At 36.0% G+C, this 18,230-nt stretch overlaps 1 protein-coding gene across 5 annotated transcripts in view; it reads left to right on the top strand.

Annotated features, from left to right (window-relative positions):
• SPATA7 (spermatogenesis associated 7) overlaps positions 1-18,230 on the top strand; it is a 46,666-nt gene that overhangs the window by 11,831 nt on the left and 16,605 nt on the right. For 4 of the 5 annotated variants that reach the window (XM_030043894.1, XM_030043875.1, XM_030043883.1 and 1 more), the window contains 4 exons: positions 477-557; positions 1,227-1,319; positions 2,889-2,936; positions 13,894-14,027. In XM_030043894.1, the coding sequence (XP_029899754.1) occupies positions 477-557; positions 1,227-1,319; positions 2,889-2,936; positions 13,894-14,027 (356 nt within the window). The remainder of the gene's footprint in view (positions 1-476; positions 558-1,226; positions 1,320-2,888; positions 2,937-13,893; positions 14,028-18,230) is intronic. The other variant, XM_030043865.1, reaches the window with a different exon arrangement.

Here is an 18,230-nt window from a genome sequence, read left to right as displayed (position 1 = left end):
CATAATTCCTTCAATCTATTAAACTTGCATTTTAGTATAATACTAACCACAATCATTGTCTACATACAGAATGTTTTTCACATTAGTCATTTGATGTATTGATAAAATTCAATCAATAAAACTTTAAAACAAATGGGAGGTTAGCATAGGTACAAAACTGTGGCCACACCTCTGTGCAGTTTAATGACCAAGGTAAAGTTCAGACTGAAGTGATCTAATGGTTTCTTCTGCTGTTTAGCTCCCTGAACCAGTGAAAGTACTGCTGTTGTATCTTGGTGTTTAGATTAAGTTGCTTAACTACACTGTTGTACTTCAGTAATAGTATAATGTTTAAATACGATTTTTTTCCTCTGTGAAAAAGGACCACTACAGTCATTCCTGAGTTCTTTGGGTAAAGATTCTCTGCTTTATCTTGTCTGTCAAAATATGCGTTTTCTTTTTTCTAACGTTTTGTTTTGTTTGACGCTTTATTAAAGTGAGTGAATACTCAGCTGCTGGCATTCCCAGATGTGGTCCAGCAAGTCCATTTAAAGGACACTTGAGTACTAAGAGTAATGGTAAGTAACACATGTGCTTTCATCAGAAGGTTGACATGGTTCCTTTTATGTGAATTCATTGATTTTATGATTAAAATGTTTTTATAATTAAAACCTTTGTGCTGTGCTCAATTGGTGAAGTTTAATAGTACTTACATTTAGTATGCATTACTGAAAATAGTTTTGAGTGAGTTTTGCCTTGACTGTACTGCTAGCTAGAAACAGTTAGCAAGATATCCAGATATATATAGATGTCACATCTGTATTAGCTGGAATATAGATATGGTTACTGCTTTAATCAGCCCTTGAGGTTAAACACATTCCCTTACAGTCAGTGGTTCACATGGGCTAGTATATGTTTCTGTGCCATACTGCCACTTCAGACACTTTTTTCAAAAAAGCATGGAATGGAGAAACGAGAAGTTTCCTGCTGATGTTTTCATGGTCCAACTTCAGCCACTTCTGTAGCTATGTATTGAGTTAATGGCTCAGTGGGGGCGAAAAAAAAAACCCAAAGGAGACAGGATGATTTCATGTGATAGTAGCTGCTAAAGAAAAATGACTGCCATTGGGCAAAGAAGTTAAGCACACAGAATTTAAAATTTGTGGCTTTGAATTGCAGTTAATAACTCTTTAAAATTTTAGTATTCTTGTGCCTGCCTAATGTTTAAATATATTTTAATCTTACAGCTTTCTGCATTGACTCCTCCCGAAGTCTAACTAGCCAGTACCTGATCAGAGATCACATGGTGTTTCATTACAACAAAATCCTTTCAGCCAAAGGTAAAAATGTGCTTTTATGAATGAACTTTCTACCCCCAGATTTAGCTCATTCTTTCAGAATAGGCTCATATCAAGAGGGAATGAACTGGATTGTAGGAAGTGGTGTTTCGTTCCTGTTTCATACTCAGTCTGATGTCAGGAAGGAGGTATGGCTGCTACTTGGTAATAGTTTTGTATTATTGGAATGGGAAGTTTTGTATGAAAATATTTTCCTTAAGTGCTACCAAAGGTACTACTTTAATTTTAGGGTACTTTGTGCTGTATTCTCTTCATTCTGCTTTGATTAAATAATGAGTTATGAAATAATACGCTGAACTGAAAGTCACGGAGATAGTCACAATAGCAAGCATACAGAATTTATTTTAGCAATGAACACAGAACATTTTCAATTAAACTCAGACCACAGTGTCTTTTTTCTTTTTTTTTTAATTTAAAAATGATCATTATCTTTTTTCATATATCAATCAATGGCATTAGGTAGTTTTAAGGACTTTGAAAATTGCCCCATGTTTTTTCAAGTGAGAAAGTCATGTTACTAATCTCTATTATTGAGTACTAAATATGCATATGATTTTTTTCACATATTTTAATGTTAGAAGGTACTTACATTTGTCAAAAGACAAATATTATGAAATCTGGAACTTAAAAGCCTTTTGAACTTGTAGATATTTGTGTGTTTCTTAATTATGGTGAGATCCTGATCAAAAATTTTTCATATCTAGAAATGTGTGTTTACTCCACTATGAACTGACAATACCCTGTTGCCAGTGCTAAAATTGAAAACAAACAGCCGAAGTTACTTTTTTTAAGGTCATACAAGGAGTATGAAGTACTGTGTTTCAAAAATTATCATGCCCAGAGCTAAGAGAAGTCTGCAGATAGTGGTTACTGTTGTTTACAGTTCACAACCTATTTTCATTCTTCATGGTATAAACTTGTCTTGGGATCTCAGTCCTAGAGATCTTAATGCCAGGGCTTGGCAGGATGTTCCGAGTATTTAAATTAAATGCACAAAAGTTTGCAGGATATGAGTTATGAGATAAATATTTTTTGAATCCCTCCGCAAACATTGTACACTCTTTTTCTAGGTATTTTCAGAAATAGGGTTTTGGAGGTGGTTCTGCTGATTCTCTTTATCATCCCTCCTTTTCTTAATGTCTGCTTTAAAGAGAGGTACAACGGGGCTTTGGGTTCTGCCAGAGTCCATGATCACACATATACTGTCATCTCTCCACCATGTAACATACTCAGTATCCTCAAGTGTGCAGTTAAATGCCATCAGCACAAAGTGTATATAAATCTTTTGTAAATAATCTTCATTTAAATGATGATTCTTCCTTCAAATATGTACCTTACTTTAACATCTTTATCTCGAAAATTCTGACTGTATTACTATTAATCTAATACTTTAAATACACAGTAACTAGCATATTTTAAAATAGAGAACAATTGCTGTGTTCTTATTAAATTAGTCTTTGTTCTGTGTTGTTTTATTGCTACTTTTTTCTAGCCACCACAAATACTAAGTAAATATTGAATCACTCACATTTATTTTTTTCTTATTTTCAGCAGCTGTAGACTGTTCAGTGCCCAAAAGTAGGTTGACCAGCATCAAACGTAAGTATTAGTGATAACATTAATTCTGCAAAAGCTTCTATGAAACTAACAAAACAAAAGAGCCAGAGGAATAGAAGAGTAACAATAGAATATAACCATTAATAAAGCATTCATGTATTTGCTTGTTTCTTCAGCTTTTCGCATCCTGCTCCAGCTATTTATAAGAATCTGCAGTGAATGTAACAGTAGTGAGATGGACCTAGTCTGTTAGTGATTAGTTGTTCTTAGGATCACAATTAAATTTGCTTAGGATTCTTTTCATCCACACAGTTAATGGAGCATGTAAGAATTTGTCTCTCCTTTCTTCTGATATGATGTGAGCTTGAACTTTCAAGAAGAGAGCTTACTAGTGCAAGGTCAAAAGGAATTTTGGGAATGTGGGCAGCTGGGGACCAGGACTGAAACTTCTCGTTCCATTTCACAGAAAATACAGCCAGTTACAAGTGCATAGCCCCACAGCCTGGATTAAACTGCAGTTACTTTTTCTGGGAGTTGTCTCATTTCTTAACAATGTTTAAAGATATCAGTATTGTAGCCTTACTTCATAATGTTAGCTGAAGAGCAATACATTTAAAATCATTGATTTATGGAATACTAAATGAAGTATATTAGTCAAAGGGGATAAATAGCAACTCTTTGTTAAAATAACAAAGGTATATTTGTTATCTGTCTTTTTCACTAATGCAATTAGTTGTTTTTTCTCTAATTCATTATTTAGTTACAACTGCTGAGGTACTGGGAAAAATTAAAGTATTCTTTCAGGATGGAAAGATAAATCTTCTGAAGACAGAATACTTTGTGGTTAGTCTCAAATCCAGTCAAACCAGAGTGATACTGCCTTGTAAAATGATTGGATTAACTAGAGCTGATGCAGGAAATCAGTCATCCTTTTGGCAGAAAGACTCAATTTCATTAGAATTTTTTTCAGTACTTCTGCATAATGGTTGAGACTGAATTAAGCAACAAGCTGCACCACGATCAAAGATGCTATATGTGGGCTTGCCTTTTCCTGCTTTCAAAAGGTGCAGCACAAGCAGCAACAGTATTGTGGGGATATCTAGAGTCTGCAGATTGCAACAGGAATTTCAGATCACCTGTTCTGCAGAGTCATCTGAAAAAAGTCTTCCTTCTCATGCTCCAGCTCTACCAAGATTTGCTTTGAAACAAGCATGAAAATACAGGGTTGATGTAGGAAGAAAATTTACACCTATGTGTTTGTGTAATAAAACCCTCATGTAGCTTTTCTTTCTGCCAGAATCTTTCTTAGGTTCCCTAATTAACAATTATTCTTCCGTACCTTTTCAGGTCTTGGGTCTTTCTCAACACCAACAAATGCCCATTTGTTTTAGAGTCTGCTGTCTTTACAGATAAATGCTTCTGAGCTGGTGGCGTGTGTGTTTCACACCAGAATAAGTTTCCTTGAATAATTAGTTCATTTTGGGAGACAGCAAGGGTGCCTTAACCTTTATAGATAATTGTCATGACACTAGCAGGTGTGCCCTGCGGTAAGGAAGTTTCCATTTCAGATAGCAAGGCTTTGTGCAATTGTTCCTCTTTCAGTTCATCTTACTTAGCCCGGTGTCTGACTATGTAACTCTGTCCTGGTCACAGACAGAACATTAATCTCCTATACAGGGTGTGACGGGAACATTTCACCTTTGTTGCTGCTTTTGTTTTTACCCATCTGTTTGACAAAATTGGTACACTAAATCCTCGCTAAATTGCTCTTTCTCCTATTTTCAAACTGATCTGGAAAAAGCTTTTGCTGTGTTTTATCTTATTAGAACATGCATACAAGCAATACAGCCCTAGAAGATGTTTCCTGTTCACAAAGGAAAAAAACTTAAAGCTAGGGGAAAAAAAATAAAGCCTTTGATTACCAAAAAAATTCCTCAATTTACCTACTGTAATTCTAGCCTAAGACTTGGGAGTCCTAATTGTTACTTAGTTGAAATTTATTATATTCCCAAAATAGAGCTAGCTTATAAAGTGAAGCTGAGCATCACAGCTCAAGGATCAGGATCCTAGTTAGTAGCACAGGATTCATTTGGAAGAAATGTTGGACTTAATTCTTGGTCTCCCAGAGTATGCGATGTGGTTAGAGCTTTTTATCCTTAGATTTAGCTAAGTTCTAAAATATAGTTTGTTTGCTTGATGTTCTGTACTGAGAGGAATTGTGCAATTATAAACTGACAATTAATTTGCTATTTTAAAAAATCTGTTTAACAAAGCAATAAATAATGTTGTATTTTTTTTCCTAAAAGTGGCTTCTCAAGACAGTATTATGTCTCTGCCCCAGTTTTCAGGTTTTATTTTGTGAGGTGCTTCATGTTCTCTAATAAAAATGAGAGTGCCGAGTGAAAGATACAAAGCAAAGTAATAAAGCAAACTTAAGTAAACAATATATTTTTATTAGAATATTCCTCAACATAGTGTTTTTACTTTGCAATGCTGAAAAATGTTCCAGATTACATTTTCATATTAAATTGCCTGCATAAAATGCTATAAACACTTATTTTTCTTGCAGTAGAAGATTCCCATTTTTTTTTCTGCAAGAGTGAGAGAAGTGTCTCAACATCTGATTTTCCTGCAGTTCAGCACTTGCCCCAGACACAAGGCTAGAAGTTGTATAGCTTGTTTGCTGGTTCTGTTTACCACTTCAGAAGAGGGTATTTCTACCCAGTAGAGATGAGAGATGCTGGTTCATAGATTTCCTGTCTAGTGATTTCCTTCAACAGCTCAGTCTGTATGTGTTGTCATTTCTCCTAATGTTTTGGAAGCTCAACTTCTGTCACATACCTGCCTTCCTGGAATCACAGAAATGTTGGTTGTAAGGGACCTTCGGAGTCCTCCTTGAGCTTCCTGCTCAGGAAAGGATTCCTGCCGACACTAGATCAGTCAGCCAAGTCTTGGAAACCTCCAGAGATGGAGATTCTGCAACCTGAGTAACCTGTTCCAATGTCGCAATATCTACATAGCTGAAAGATTTTTTCCAGCTGTCCAATTCAAACACTGTCAGGATTAGAACTGAATTTACTTGAAAGCGTTTATCCTGATAATTCTGGTTTTAAAAGGCAAATTTTGGATGGTGGAATATAAGGGGTTTAGATGCCATAGTTGAAATCGCTGTTTTGTGATGGTCAACAGCAAAAGTGTCTCAACTGCAGTAGGTCCAGGGTTTTCTTGTATGTGTTTGTACCAGATACTTAAAATTATCCTTTGTTAATAAAAATTTTTGAGGATTAATATCTATACTGAATGTGTGCATGTAACTGGTATTTTTTTCTGACCTGCTTTCTTCATATGTTTTGTCACCTGACTGAGATCACTTTATAAACAGGTAAGAATCTCTGCCACACAGGCTGAAATTTGTGAAGAATTAGCAAAGGGATATTTCCATGGGCACATCTACTCAGACACCCCTTGTCCAGTATCTGCAGTATTCTTATAAACTCTAGATGTTTAGAATGAAATCGAAAATTATTTCCACTTATTTCATACCTAAAATTAGAGTGGTTGGGGTTTTTTCCTACGCATTGTTCATCAAGAACTGCAGATTTCTGTACTGTAATAATAGCTCAACCAAGTGTTATGTGTTCAGGTGTTAAGCTCAGTGCAAGGTATAATTTCTAGTGTGTCTGGCAATCCACCAGAGAATAGTTTTTCTTCCTCTGTCTTTTATGAAACAGATTATGTGGATATGACAGCCAATAGCTCAGGCAGTAAGAGTATTGAAAATGTACTGAGGAAGAAAGTAAGGGAAAAGAATTTTTAGAATATTTTCAAACCAGTTTCTTTTTTCTTGCTGGAGATGGAACACACAATTCATCCAGGGACAGTTGCAACATCAATATGACTGAGTATCGGGAAAATCTCTATAGTCGAGGGGTTTACAGCTTTATTCTTCCATTAGTTCTATGCCTGCCATGGCCTCAGCTGAAGCATATTATTACTTTTTTCTTTTTGTATTCCTTGTCTTATTACTTATTGCATCCCAAATAAGGTTTCCATTCCCCCTCTATTTCAAAAGATTTGTGGAGGGGGGTAAATTTTCAGTTTGAAATGCTAAGATTTATTAATAGCATAGTGTTACAAAACAGAATTCCTGCAGATAGTGTTAAAAAGCATCCCCTGAAAATGTGCTTCATGTACTGCTAAAATAGCAGGTGAGTATTTCCCTTTGGGGTTGTTGCCATGAATCAGTCATTAGTGTTTAAGAATTAAACATGATATTGTAGTTGGCATTCTCCCTGGCCAACTGAATGTGTTCTGTCCTTAAAGGGGATTTAGTTTCCACTGTTCTTTTCCTGGTATCTTAGCTGGCAGCAAAGTAGGCAAGCTGCCATGCCACTGGGCTAGCAGTGAGCATGTTCTTGTGTATTAGATCAGCCTTATTGACTTAAAATAGTTGTTAAAATGTGAAACTTCTTGAAATGTGAAACTTCTATGTTCAGAATTAGTCCAAGCATGTTGATTGATACCAGTGGCCATTAGAAGTCTGTGGTTGTGGAATTTGTGCCAGAAAACTTGACAAAAGCTATGCCAAGTAAGACAGCTGCTGCTACACATGCCTGGTTTCTAACAGTACTAACTTTTCAACCCATATGTTTAAAGGTTTTTCCACAGGGCATATTGATAGTACAGCATGAACCCAGTGATTAGTGTGCTTGAGAATGCAGGTCTCTGATACCCAGAGGGGGGAGGGGAAGAAAAAGGAAAAAAAGTATTCTGAGAAGTTACCCACCAGAAATCTATTTTAGCCTGATGGAACTTGAATACTTGGAGGGGAGATTGAGAGATGGGGAGAGACAATTCAGACTGATGAGTAATGTTGGTTTTCTACTTTGGGGGGGGGGGGGGGGTAGGTTTAAGTAGAAATATCAAGAAATATATATTCTTATATAATTCTGTATTTAAAATTTATTTTTTCATGTAATCACGTATTTTACATTGTATCTGTCTACCCTTTGTGCTATGAAAAGCAGAGATCTATGAAAAGCTGTCTTACATATTTTGTTGTTGCTGCTATTTTACAGGAAGCTTTCACAAAATCTCCCCATCTTTGATTCTTAACTTTTCTGTTGAATCTTGTCCTTACATATGCATTTCTGAAAATGAAATGTGGAAGCAACTAATATAAATTCTTCAAAGTCAAACACTCTGCTAATTCTAACACATATATTTTCAGAGTTCAAGTACGTCTTTGGAAAGATGTTCTAGTATATTTATCAAGTCTGAATTTTTGGAGAACAGGAAAACCAACTGTGTAAAAAATCTTTATGAACCTGTAATTTTAACTGTAGTAATTTTACTTTCTTGTTGCAGAAGTTATTTACTTTAAAGTTTCTTCTACAGAAAAGTTTTCTTTCTTTTTTTATGAGAGGCAGTTCATTTTACATATGTATTCAGTACATCAAAAATACATTTTTCACAGAGTTTGTAGTTGCGAAAAGACATTAGATCATCTAATCTGACATCATGAGTTAAGCAGACCAAAAATTTCATCCAGTTGTGCTAATATGGAACTCAACAACCATACTGAATATGGTAAATAAAGCACGTAAACAAGAAAGGCCTGCAGTCTTGACCTGTAAAGTTAAAAAATAGAGAAAACATAATTTCCTTATGTAGTTGCTTCAGTAGTTAATCATAATTATTATTGTAAATGTGTCCCTGATTTTTAATTGAATTTACCCAGCTTTACCATCTGTCCACTTGAGGGGGGGGGGGGGGGGGGGGGGATTGTTGTTTTTATACTATTTTCCACTATTACTGAGGATCACAAAATAGTTATAGCATACCAGAGAACAGGAATAAAATTACGCTTTCCACTTATTCTCAGCATTAACTCAGTACAATATGTCTAAATTGTCCTTGGGGTACCCAAGTGGTACCCTGAGACAAAATCCACTGTCCAAGCCCACCTAGAAGCCAGATGGACCTCTCTCTAGGGTACACAAATGGAGGTTTACCTGAGGAGGCTCAGAAGTTTTCTTCAGTGTTGGTGCAGCATTTTACAATTTCCATGTAGTAGGCTGTGCACAGGCTGCTGTAGCTGTATCACTCATATGGCTGACAGAAGTATCTACAAGACGTCTGTCGGATGAAGACCCCATACAAGGATCAGAGGTGGAGGGGTTTGGGATAATCCTCTGCTTCTAGCCTCTCCTGAAATTCCCTTGAAGTATTCATGTCTCACTGTTAGGCTTTATTTCCAAGCTTTAGCAATGGTGAAATTTTGCCATTAGTAGTTTTGCCAAGCGGTATCACATTTCTGAAGTACATACCCTGTACAAACATTACTTTCTATTTGATACAAGCAAGGCTGTAGTATCAAGCCCTTAATAAATCCTTTGTCACCTTTTTTAATGGTGATTCTTCCCTTATTTGATGAAACAGTGCTCCTGATAATGGATGTGAAGAAGGACTGCAGAATCGTCTCTTAGAGTTATGAAAATTAAAATTTCTGTGTTAAGAAATTTAGACTCACGAGAAACCCAAACTTCACATCCAATGGCAAAATTCACTTTGCATTTGATGAGATCTAACCCCAGGTGCTTTAATCGTGGTGTATTGGGGATTTGTGTAGAGCTAGGAAGCTGACAGTAAAAATTCTTGCAGAAGGAAGAGCTTGCTTGCAGAAGTAATATCACCAGCTGATATGCTGAACACTTTAATTATGGTCACTGCAGGCACTTCAAGCTCAGCAGAAATGAAGTTGATGTTTGCATTGTTTATCTAAGCAATTCATAAGGGAAATAATAAGCAGAAGCGTGTTACTGCAAAAATAGCTGATATAAAAACACAATGGAAAAATGCTTGGTGTTAGACAAATGTTTTGAGATACATTGTTCTGCAAGCTGAACGCAGTTTAAATTGAACTTAATATTTCATTGCTGCCATGGATTATTTACATCAAAAATGAAATAACTTGAAGGTTAACTACCAGTTGTACTGTGATGTGACATACAAATTTAGAGACTGGAAATTCAGAGCAAAGGACAACCACTAGCATTCTAAATCATACTGTCCTTATATGTGCAGAGCTTTCAAGCTGCTTAGGAGTGTGGTATGTATGATTATTTTGTTTCTTCCAGGTTTATGACATTTGTTTTATAACTCTAAGCATGTGTCTAGAAAAACTGCTGCCTACGCTTAAGGAAAAAATGAATCAAGCCTATAGAGGGAGTATTCTAACAGGGAAATATAACAATGTGATCTCTGCTTTGGAAGTGTGGTGCACTCTTTGCAAAAAGGGTATTTGCCTAGGCAGCAGTGTTACTTTTATGACAGATTGATCAGCATTCCATAGGTAGCTCTTTATGGAGAATGCTACAGTTTAACTTCTAAAATTCATGGTCTTTCTTGTGCTTCCTCTCATTAACAATAGGTTTAAGAGAACAGATTCACGGGGTAGGTGCAATAAGTTACGGAATTTAGTTTCACATACTCTGAATTTATCTGATATACAAAAATCACTACTTTGTTTATATTCTAATACATTTTCTCTTCACTGCTATAAAACTTTGTGGTGGTTTTGAGCACAGCAGTTAATGAGATATAATTAATCTCAAAGTCTCTAATAAGGCTTTAAAGGGAATCATTTTAGTTGGATCTATAGACTGTACTTTTTTATTCCTAAACATTTAGTTTTCCCTTTTTAAAGAGATGAAAAAAAACCCGGTGGTTTCCTTTTTTATTTTCTTTGTCACAAGATACTTATTGTCTTGAACTTTTACCATATTTAACTGTACAAATGTGATATCTTTCTGGAGCCAATGTACAGTAAAAGCTACTTGCAGTGAAATTATTAAGTATCTGTTAACAAATGCAGTTGATGTTTACTTCCCACTAGTCTATGACAGTATGTCAATGGCACTCTTGTCAAATTTAGTTTAACCTTATTGAAAACTAAAGAAGTTATATCTGTGATTGATCTGAAGCAGAAGGTATCTTCAACAGTGAGCAACCTTTCCAATTAACAGATCAATCTGCCTTTTAAAACTGCATGTTTCTTCCTGAATGCTGGTCTCATTCTTTCTGTGTTTAATATATTCACAGCTGCAGGACAAGTGGTTGTGTATGGCAGCCTTAAGTATCTTCAACTCCCATCAGTAGTAATATTGTAATTAGTGCCTCAAAGGTTCAGGCCATTTGTATGATAGCATTTTCTGTCTGGCTAAAGTCAAATGGAAAGACTGGATTCTCCAGTCCCTGCTTGGGGAAAGGCCATGTGAAGTAAGGGGAGGTAGGCAGCATGCATGTTTTTGTGTCTGTATGCATACCCTTGTCTGTGTTACTTGCTGACTGCCTCAGGGCTGTCCTAACTTACATCTAGCTGTCTGTTTACATGTACGTTGACTCTTTTCAAGAAGGATTTCTTTTTCTCTTGCTTTGCTGGTTTCACAGTTCCTAGCTTTTACAGCTGACCTAGCCTGAAAATTCCCTAGTTTGGCAACATGATGGGTACACTGCTGGGATTTTCCGCCATTCTGTTTTGTGTATGTCTGCTCCGCCTTGCAGTATGCAAGAGTGACTTTATAGCTTTTGGAACACACTTAATGGATTAGCTGAGCTAAGCTCACTATATTACTGGTGCAAGGTAAAGACTTTACATTTCCCATGCAGGTGACAGTAGTCCCAATGGGTCATTCTGACATCCAAAGATGGCTGTAGCTGGCATACTTACTGTTCTTTCTTTCTTTACTCATGGGCACAAGCCGTGCTTTGGCTGAGGAGTCATAGGACACAGTCCTGGAGGAGATTTGTAGTAGTTGGCTCTCATAGCTTTGAAAGCCAGTAGTAAAGGCAGAGTCTGTCCATGTATGTTAAATCTCAGACTTCATCCTGTAAAGAGCAGAATAAGGACAACACGATAACTCAGTTTTGCAATAATATTCACACTGCTTTGCACTTTGCCTAGAAACTCCTGTTAAGCCATGGTGTGCCATGGTGTGCAGGTAGAACGTGCAGTAAAGTGATTAAGCCTGTCTTGTCTTAGAAAACCCACTTTCCACCTAAGCACTTGAGAGTAAGGAAATTTCTGTTTTGGGCATCTACTTGCACATACAAACTGAGACACCCATACTTCTGTACGATTTGCATTTTTGCTTTGTAGAGCATTGTTTCCCTAGACATTTATTCCACACGCATTTCAGCCACCACCATTGATGGCTACTGAGCAGTAGGCAAGACTTAAGTTTTTACAGCTTCCATGCATGTGCACACACAGACACACTGTTTGCCCAGCATGAGTAATTATTTATCTCAAACATATAAAACTTCTGCCTGTAGCTAATTTTTGAGTGCTCATCTGTAACTTTTAAGACAAACACAATTAGAAATAATAGTAATTTAGAATAGCCACATAATAATAATTTAGTGTAGGAAGAAAAATACTGATATTCAGTTATTTAATGGTATGCTATTTTTTTCCTTCTGTTAGAAGGCATATTTTTTAATTCAGAGTTGTAGAATTTAGCATATCTTAACTTCAGCTAATGTTTTTCCAGTAGCAAAAGTAACTTCATATTTTAAGTACTCTAATGGAATATGCTGAATAAATCAGCAGCCATAAAAGAAATTACCTTTTATTTTACATATCAATTGTAAGAATTGAGAGAAAGAGGGATTTCCCTGAGGAATGAAAGCAAGGATTTTGCATCTGAAAGAATCATTTCTAGTTTAAAAGGGGACTAAAATGTTTAATAAAATGAATATACATACTTATATAATTCGTAGAGATTAACATGTCTGTAGGGTTAATGTACACAGATGAATGTATTTTAAAGGTTGATTAAATGTCATCAGATTGCTGTAGTTCTCAGCTGTCTAGAAGAATGTACCACACCAATCCATGAAGTTATTTACATTTCCATGTGTTAGCTATAGTACTATGTGTGAAGATTGGGGTCTACCAGAATATGATATAAATACATTATGAAACCAAAGAAGTCATCTGCAAAGGTCTTTCTGTGCGTCTGTTTCAAACAAACTGTTCATACACTTGGGTCTGTGTTAAGTGAATGAGAAATGTAGTCAAGAGTTAGAACAGGTTTCATTGTGTATACAGACTTCAAAAGTGTGCTTGCTTATATAAACCGTCTTCTTTCCCATTTGGAAATGAAATTATTAATGTTTTTCATCAGCCTCATCTGGATTTTTCAACTTTGTGAACTTTATCTCTGGCACGTGGGTGCTCAACAATATACAAAAACTTTGGACTGTATTATGCAAGATATCAGATGTAGGTGACCGACAGCAAACTCGAACACAGAAAATTTACCCATCTTTTGGGCTCCTCTCTTTATCTGATGGCATAGATACCTAACTCCTCTTCTGTGCTGCATGGACACTGTGAACAAGGTCTTGGACTGCAAACCAGTGTAGACTGATAACAATTTCCCCTCCTGATCTGACAGCAGACCTTTCACAGTGTTTGCCTTCATTTTTTATGTTCTTGACATGAACTTCCTTGTATTGCCATGGATTTCTGTACTTGGGAGATTACTCGCTATTTTTCCATGGTGTGAGCATGGATTTTTTTACACGTCAAATTTGCTAACAGTAAACATGTTTTTTTTTCTGAAATACTGGATGAGAGTACAGTCAAAGGAGTTCTATGTGTAGTAAATTGAGAGCAAAGTTGTGAGTTTTTGAGCATAGTGCTCTGTTAGCAATACTGATCTTGGAATTCCTGCATAGTGGTGTATTAGTTGTGAGATGAGAATACTTCAGGGATGCTAAGGTACAGCTTCAGCTACCAGCATACTCTTAATATTTTTCTTCTAAGAATAGAGGTAATTTTTTATAATTGCTGTGTGTTGGAAGTGGAACATATCTCAATAGTCTGACTTTGCTGAGCAATTGGAAACTCCTATGACATTCTCAAATCACTTAGGACAAAAAAAGAATAATATTTCAGTTTGGATCTGACAAGCTTTGTCTCTTTCCTAAGTTGCTGACCAGCAAAGAAGAGAGAAACTGAAAAAGAAGATAGCCAGGTGTGAAGAGGAAATGAGTGTGGGTAAAACTGCCTCCCGATCCAGCTCAAGAGAGAGCAGAAGGCTGCTGCCATCCTCTTTTGGAAAGGTAGATATTTTAACTTTGGTTAGTAGATATCATAGTCTACTTGCCTCCCATAATAACAGCTGATCACTGCTGTGCAGCAGCTCTAGAGGGAGGGCTGGCATTTTTCAAGCAGCAGAAAATAGACAAGGGTCTTCCTGATATGTGCCCAACACCAAATGCCTGTCTCAGCCTTCTGACAAAGATGGCAGGTATCTGGACGAAGAGTGCTTGTGGTAAATTCATGCTCTAGTTACCCTTGAATTCTCTTGCTTTCATCTCAGCTGAAGTTCCCATGCCCTCTCTGTCACTCCAGAGCTTTCTACCATTTCCTAACACAGAACTCTAGTTACCACTAACCTTCCTAGCAGAAGAATCAAGAATCCTCTATTTTTTTTCTGTATGCAAAGTCCTACTTTGGAAATACATTTCATATCTAACAGTATACTACATGCTCAAATTGCAGTTATTGAAAGTGAAAATAGTACTTGAGCCATCAGAATAAGTGCTTTTCTGTCTATATACGTAGGCTCACTTATTTTGGCTGGCATTTCATCCAGATATGTGGCGTATATTTCCAAATAATAAATAAATAGCCTAATAAATTACATTCTCTTGTTCATCACTGTAAAGGAGCAATTGCAGCTTAAAACAGAATGACATTTTAACTCTGTTGATTTTAACAGCAAATGCTTCATGTGTTGTTTAAATATGTGGAGAGCTGGAGAACATTTCCAAGTAGTACAGAAAACTCACCATTAGTTTCTTTCTGTGTGACTGGTTTTTGCAGCAGGCAGTCTGAGTGTGACCTTATTGCAGTGCAGAGAAAGAATGCTTTGAAATGCAGTACATGGCTGTTAGTTATGGATGAAAGTGCAGACATGCATAAGAAAAGGGAGGAAATGTCATATTTAAAATCCAAATTTTATTTTTTATTAATATAACTTTTGTCCTTCCATGTTATTTTGTGCAAACTGGGGGCAGGAGAAGTTCCTTAAATTATTTCATTGCGAAACCAAGTAAAGTGTGCTGAAACTGTATCTCTAATTACTGCATAAATTCTTATTTTAAAATGAAAGGATGCAGTTGTGGTCTTTAATATAGCATTATAACAGACTGTGGCTTTTTTCTTTGTTTTAATCTTCTGCAAAACAAGGTCTTTCTAAAATAATATCTGTCCCAGTTCTTCTAATTACTTACAGGTGCCTTCCCACCAACATTTGTCTTGAAAGTGTAATCAGTATTATGCCAACAGAAACTGTAGCTTTCCTTATGTTTACTAGACTCAGGGTATAATTCAACAAACTGTCTGAGTCTGAATTTCAAGTTATCAACTGAAAAGTGTATTTTAGAAAGTGATGTTGGGAGACTTGCCAAATTAATGTTTAACCACACATAAAAAGTAATTTTGGGATGTAATACTTTTTTTGCTTCTAGGTTGTTTTTTTTAACTTTACAAATGCAAAGAGTAATCTTCACTAAAATATTATTTGGCACTTTGTTAATCAAATTGATTGCTGGACGGACTTACAAATTACGTTTCACTATAGTATAAAAAAGAGCACCAGTGAGTCAGTAAGAAGTGAAAATCTGTAAGTGAGCCTTCTGATAGAAGGGTAGGCAGTGGCAGTAATTGGGCTGTCATATTTTTGTGCTAAAAATGAAGCACTATTTAAACTTTACTTCATTTGCCAAAATATACATTGATTTCCTATGCTTGTTTATACACCAAGGGAGGATTCTTCTACTTCAATGATTAGATGTCCTCTAATGCATTGTGAGGCTGAGTTAGCCATTCTAATTGTATTTCTCTAGCCATCAGGATATACCCATAGGTGACAGTTGGAAAACAAATTTTAAGGATGCCTATTAAAGCATATGATAATGTAGAGGATTTTTGCCACACAGTAATCATATTATTGCTGTCACTGTTGCCATTAGGAAAAAACTGATTATACATCCTCTGTTTGTGGAACTGCTCCAAAAATTGTTTTGTTGAATTCGGATATTCCTGGGTTGGGATGAAATTCAGCACAGATTTGAAGCAGTCAACCTTGGAATACTCCAGGTTTCCAGGGAGGTAATGGGAAGAGTAGAATGTGGTCCTGTGCTTAATAAGCATCTTACAACATTTTACAGGAGGAGTGTAAGAAAAAGAGACAAGACGAATTATACTGGCTTTGCCACTGTTACATTTAAATGTAAGAATACAAAAGGTAAAGAAATTACTTTCATGGTGCATAATTTCTTGCCTAATAAAATGTGGCTCTTGTAAAATGTATATCAGTTTAAGAGTAACATGCATACATATATATATATATAAAAAAAATAATAACCCTTGTAACGCTGACAAGGTCAATGTCTGACTAGATTATAGGCTAAATACATCTAACCAGCTTTGATATATGCACCTGACTTTCTATTTTCAAAAGGCTTCATTCATTAGCATTCACTTTTTATGCATTCTGGTAAGTCTGGCTGCCTTTATTTCATCATTTTCATTTTTCACATAGCTGCATTTATGATTATTTAATGCTGCAATAGAGCACAGAAACTATTTTCAATTAAGACTCTGCTTTGTGTATGGTAAAACCGAAAAGAAGTAAAAAGAATTCCTCTAAATTATGTAATTCGTTACACATTTCTTAAAACTTCTGTGATTTAGTCAGTGTATTTTTTTTATACACCGAGCCGACTATGAAACTGAATAGCTATAATGTGTCTTAAACCTGACTGGCATGCTCCTTGACCGTTTTGTACGAGGGTTTAAATGCACAAGAACAGTGAATTCTTCATCTGTTATATCTAGTTATAAACGTAAAATTACTGTAATGTGAGAATCTGCTATGATATGTAATGAACTGAGAGAGTTATTTCTGTTGTGGTTCCTAGATTTCATTACTGACTTTTTGAAATAATCAGTGATTCTAATCAAAGATAGTATTTTGATCACAGAGATAAAAATATTCCATCTAGAGCCGTGGGTTAGGATGTGATAGATGTTTATGTTATGCGTCATGCATTTCTCTACTTTTAGCAGAAGACCTAAGTGAGAAGCTAAGGAGCAGGCTTATTTTCAAATGGCACAATGGAGCAGTCTTTGGATGGGATCGCTAGCAACTAAATTGCTTCAAGGACAGTAGTTTATCTCTCACAGTCAAGTAGAGGGGCAGGGAAAGCATAAGATGTCCTGGGGGCAGCTGTACTTCTCTTCTGCTCCTCTCTTTCCATGTAGCATAATAATGATGGTTGACACTGTGTGTGAAAGTTAATCAAAATAGGATGATAAGCTACAGATACGGATGCTGAAAGGGCTGGTAACTTTGTGAATATGTAATTTTTAAGCGAGTATTTAGAGACTTATTTAGACTGAATAGCTTGAGGATGGATAAGCAGCACATTTGTGGGTATCCACTCATTTATCTGTCAGCAAATTACTTATACATACTCCTTCTTTAATGAATTACTCTGTTTTCTCACAATGAAAAAGGCTGTTTGACAGAGTCTGGAAAATACCATTATGTCTATGCATAGAATGTCACTACCGTGTAGTCTTCCCAACTGCTGCCTTGGATGGAAAGCTATATCATAGTGAAATACCTAGATTTTTCATTTTTATTTTTCTGTACAAAGCTGATTTGGATTTTTAAACATTCATCTGAGTGATTCAGTGGGTCAAACTGCATGAAGCTCAATATGACTTATCTCTGAAGCAAGAAAACCTGAATTGAGGTGGCCATGAGTAAAATGTCTGATTTGAGCAAGACTTGGTATTTCATATCCCATGTTCAGATAATCCTATTAATAGGCATTTCTGGCTGCTAATGAATTTTTTTAAAGAAATTAATCCATGCCAAAAGTCAGTTGGAGGAAGGCTGCTCCATAGGAGGGTAAATTTTTTCATTTAACCATTTGAAGTATGGTTGCCATTGCCTTGACATTTCAAGATCCTTTTCAGCCTGGTTTTTGAGACTTTTTTGATTTCCTAAGGATGACAGTTATGACCATCTGCTTTTGCATATGAACATATGAAATATAGATTAGGAAACACCCTTAACTGTTTCTAATCTCTGCTGTTAATTTTGTATGCAGCACACATACGTGGCTATGTGAATTGCCTACTCAGATGCTTTATATTTAAAGATTTAGTATACGGTTGTGATATTAACAGTCCAAAGATGTATTGTGCTTCAATTAGTTCTGTCAGAATGAGAGATGTAAGTGACT

This window comes from Aquila chrysaetos, chromosome 2 (genome assembly GCF_900496995.4).
Source record: "Aquila chrysaetos chrysaetos chromosome 2, bAquChr1.4, whole genome shotgun sequence".
In the NCBI taxonomy this organism is placed as follows: Eukaryota; Metazoa; Chordata; class Aves; order Accipitriformes; family Accipitridae; genus Aquila; species Aquila chrysaetos.
Note: the sequence above shows the minus strand (reverse complement) of the source record. Positions and strands in the feature narration are given on the sequence as shown.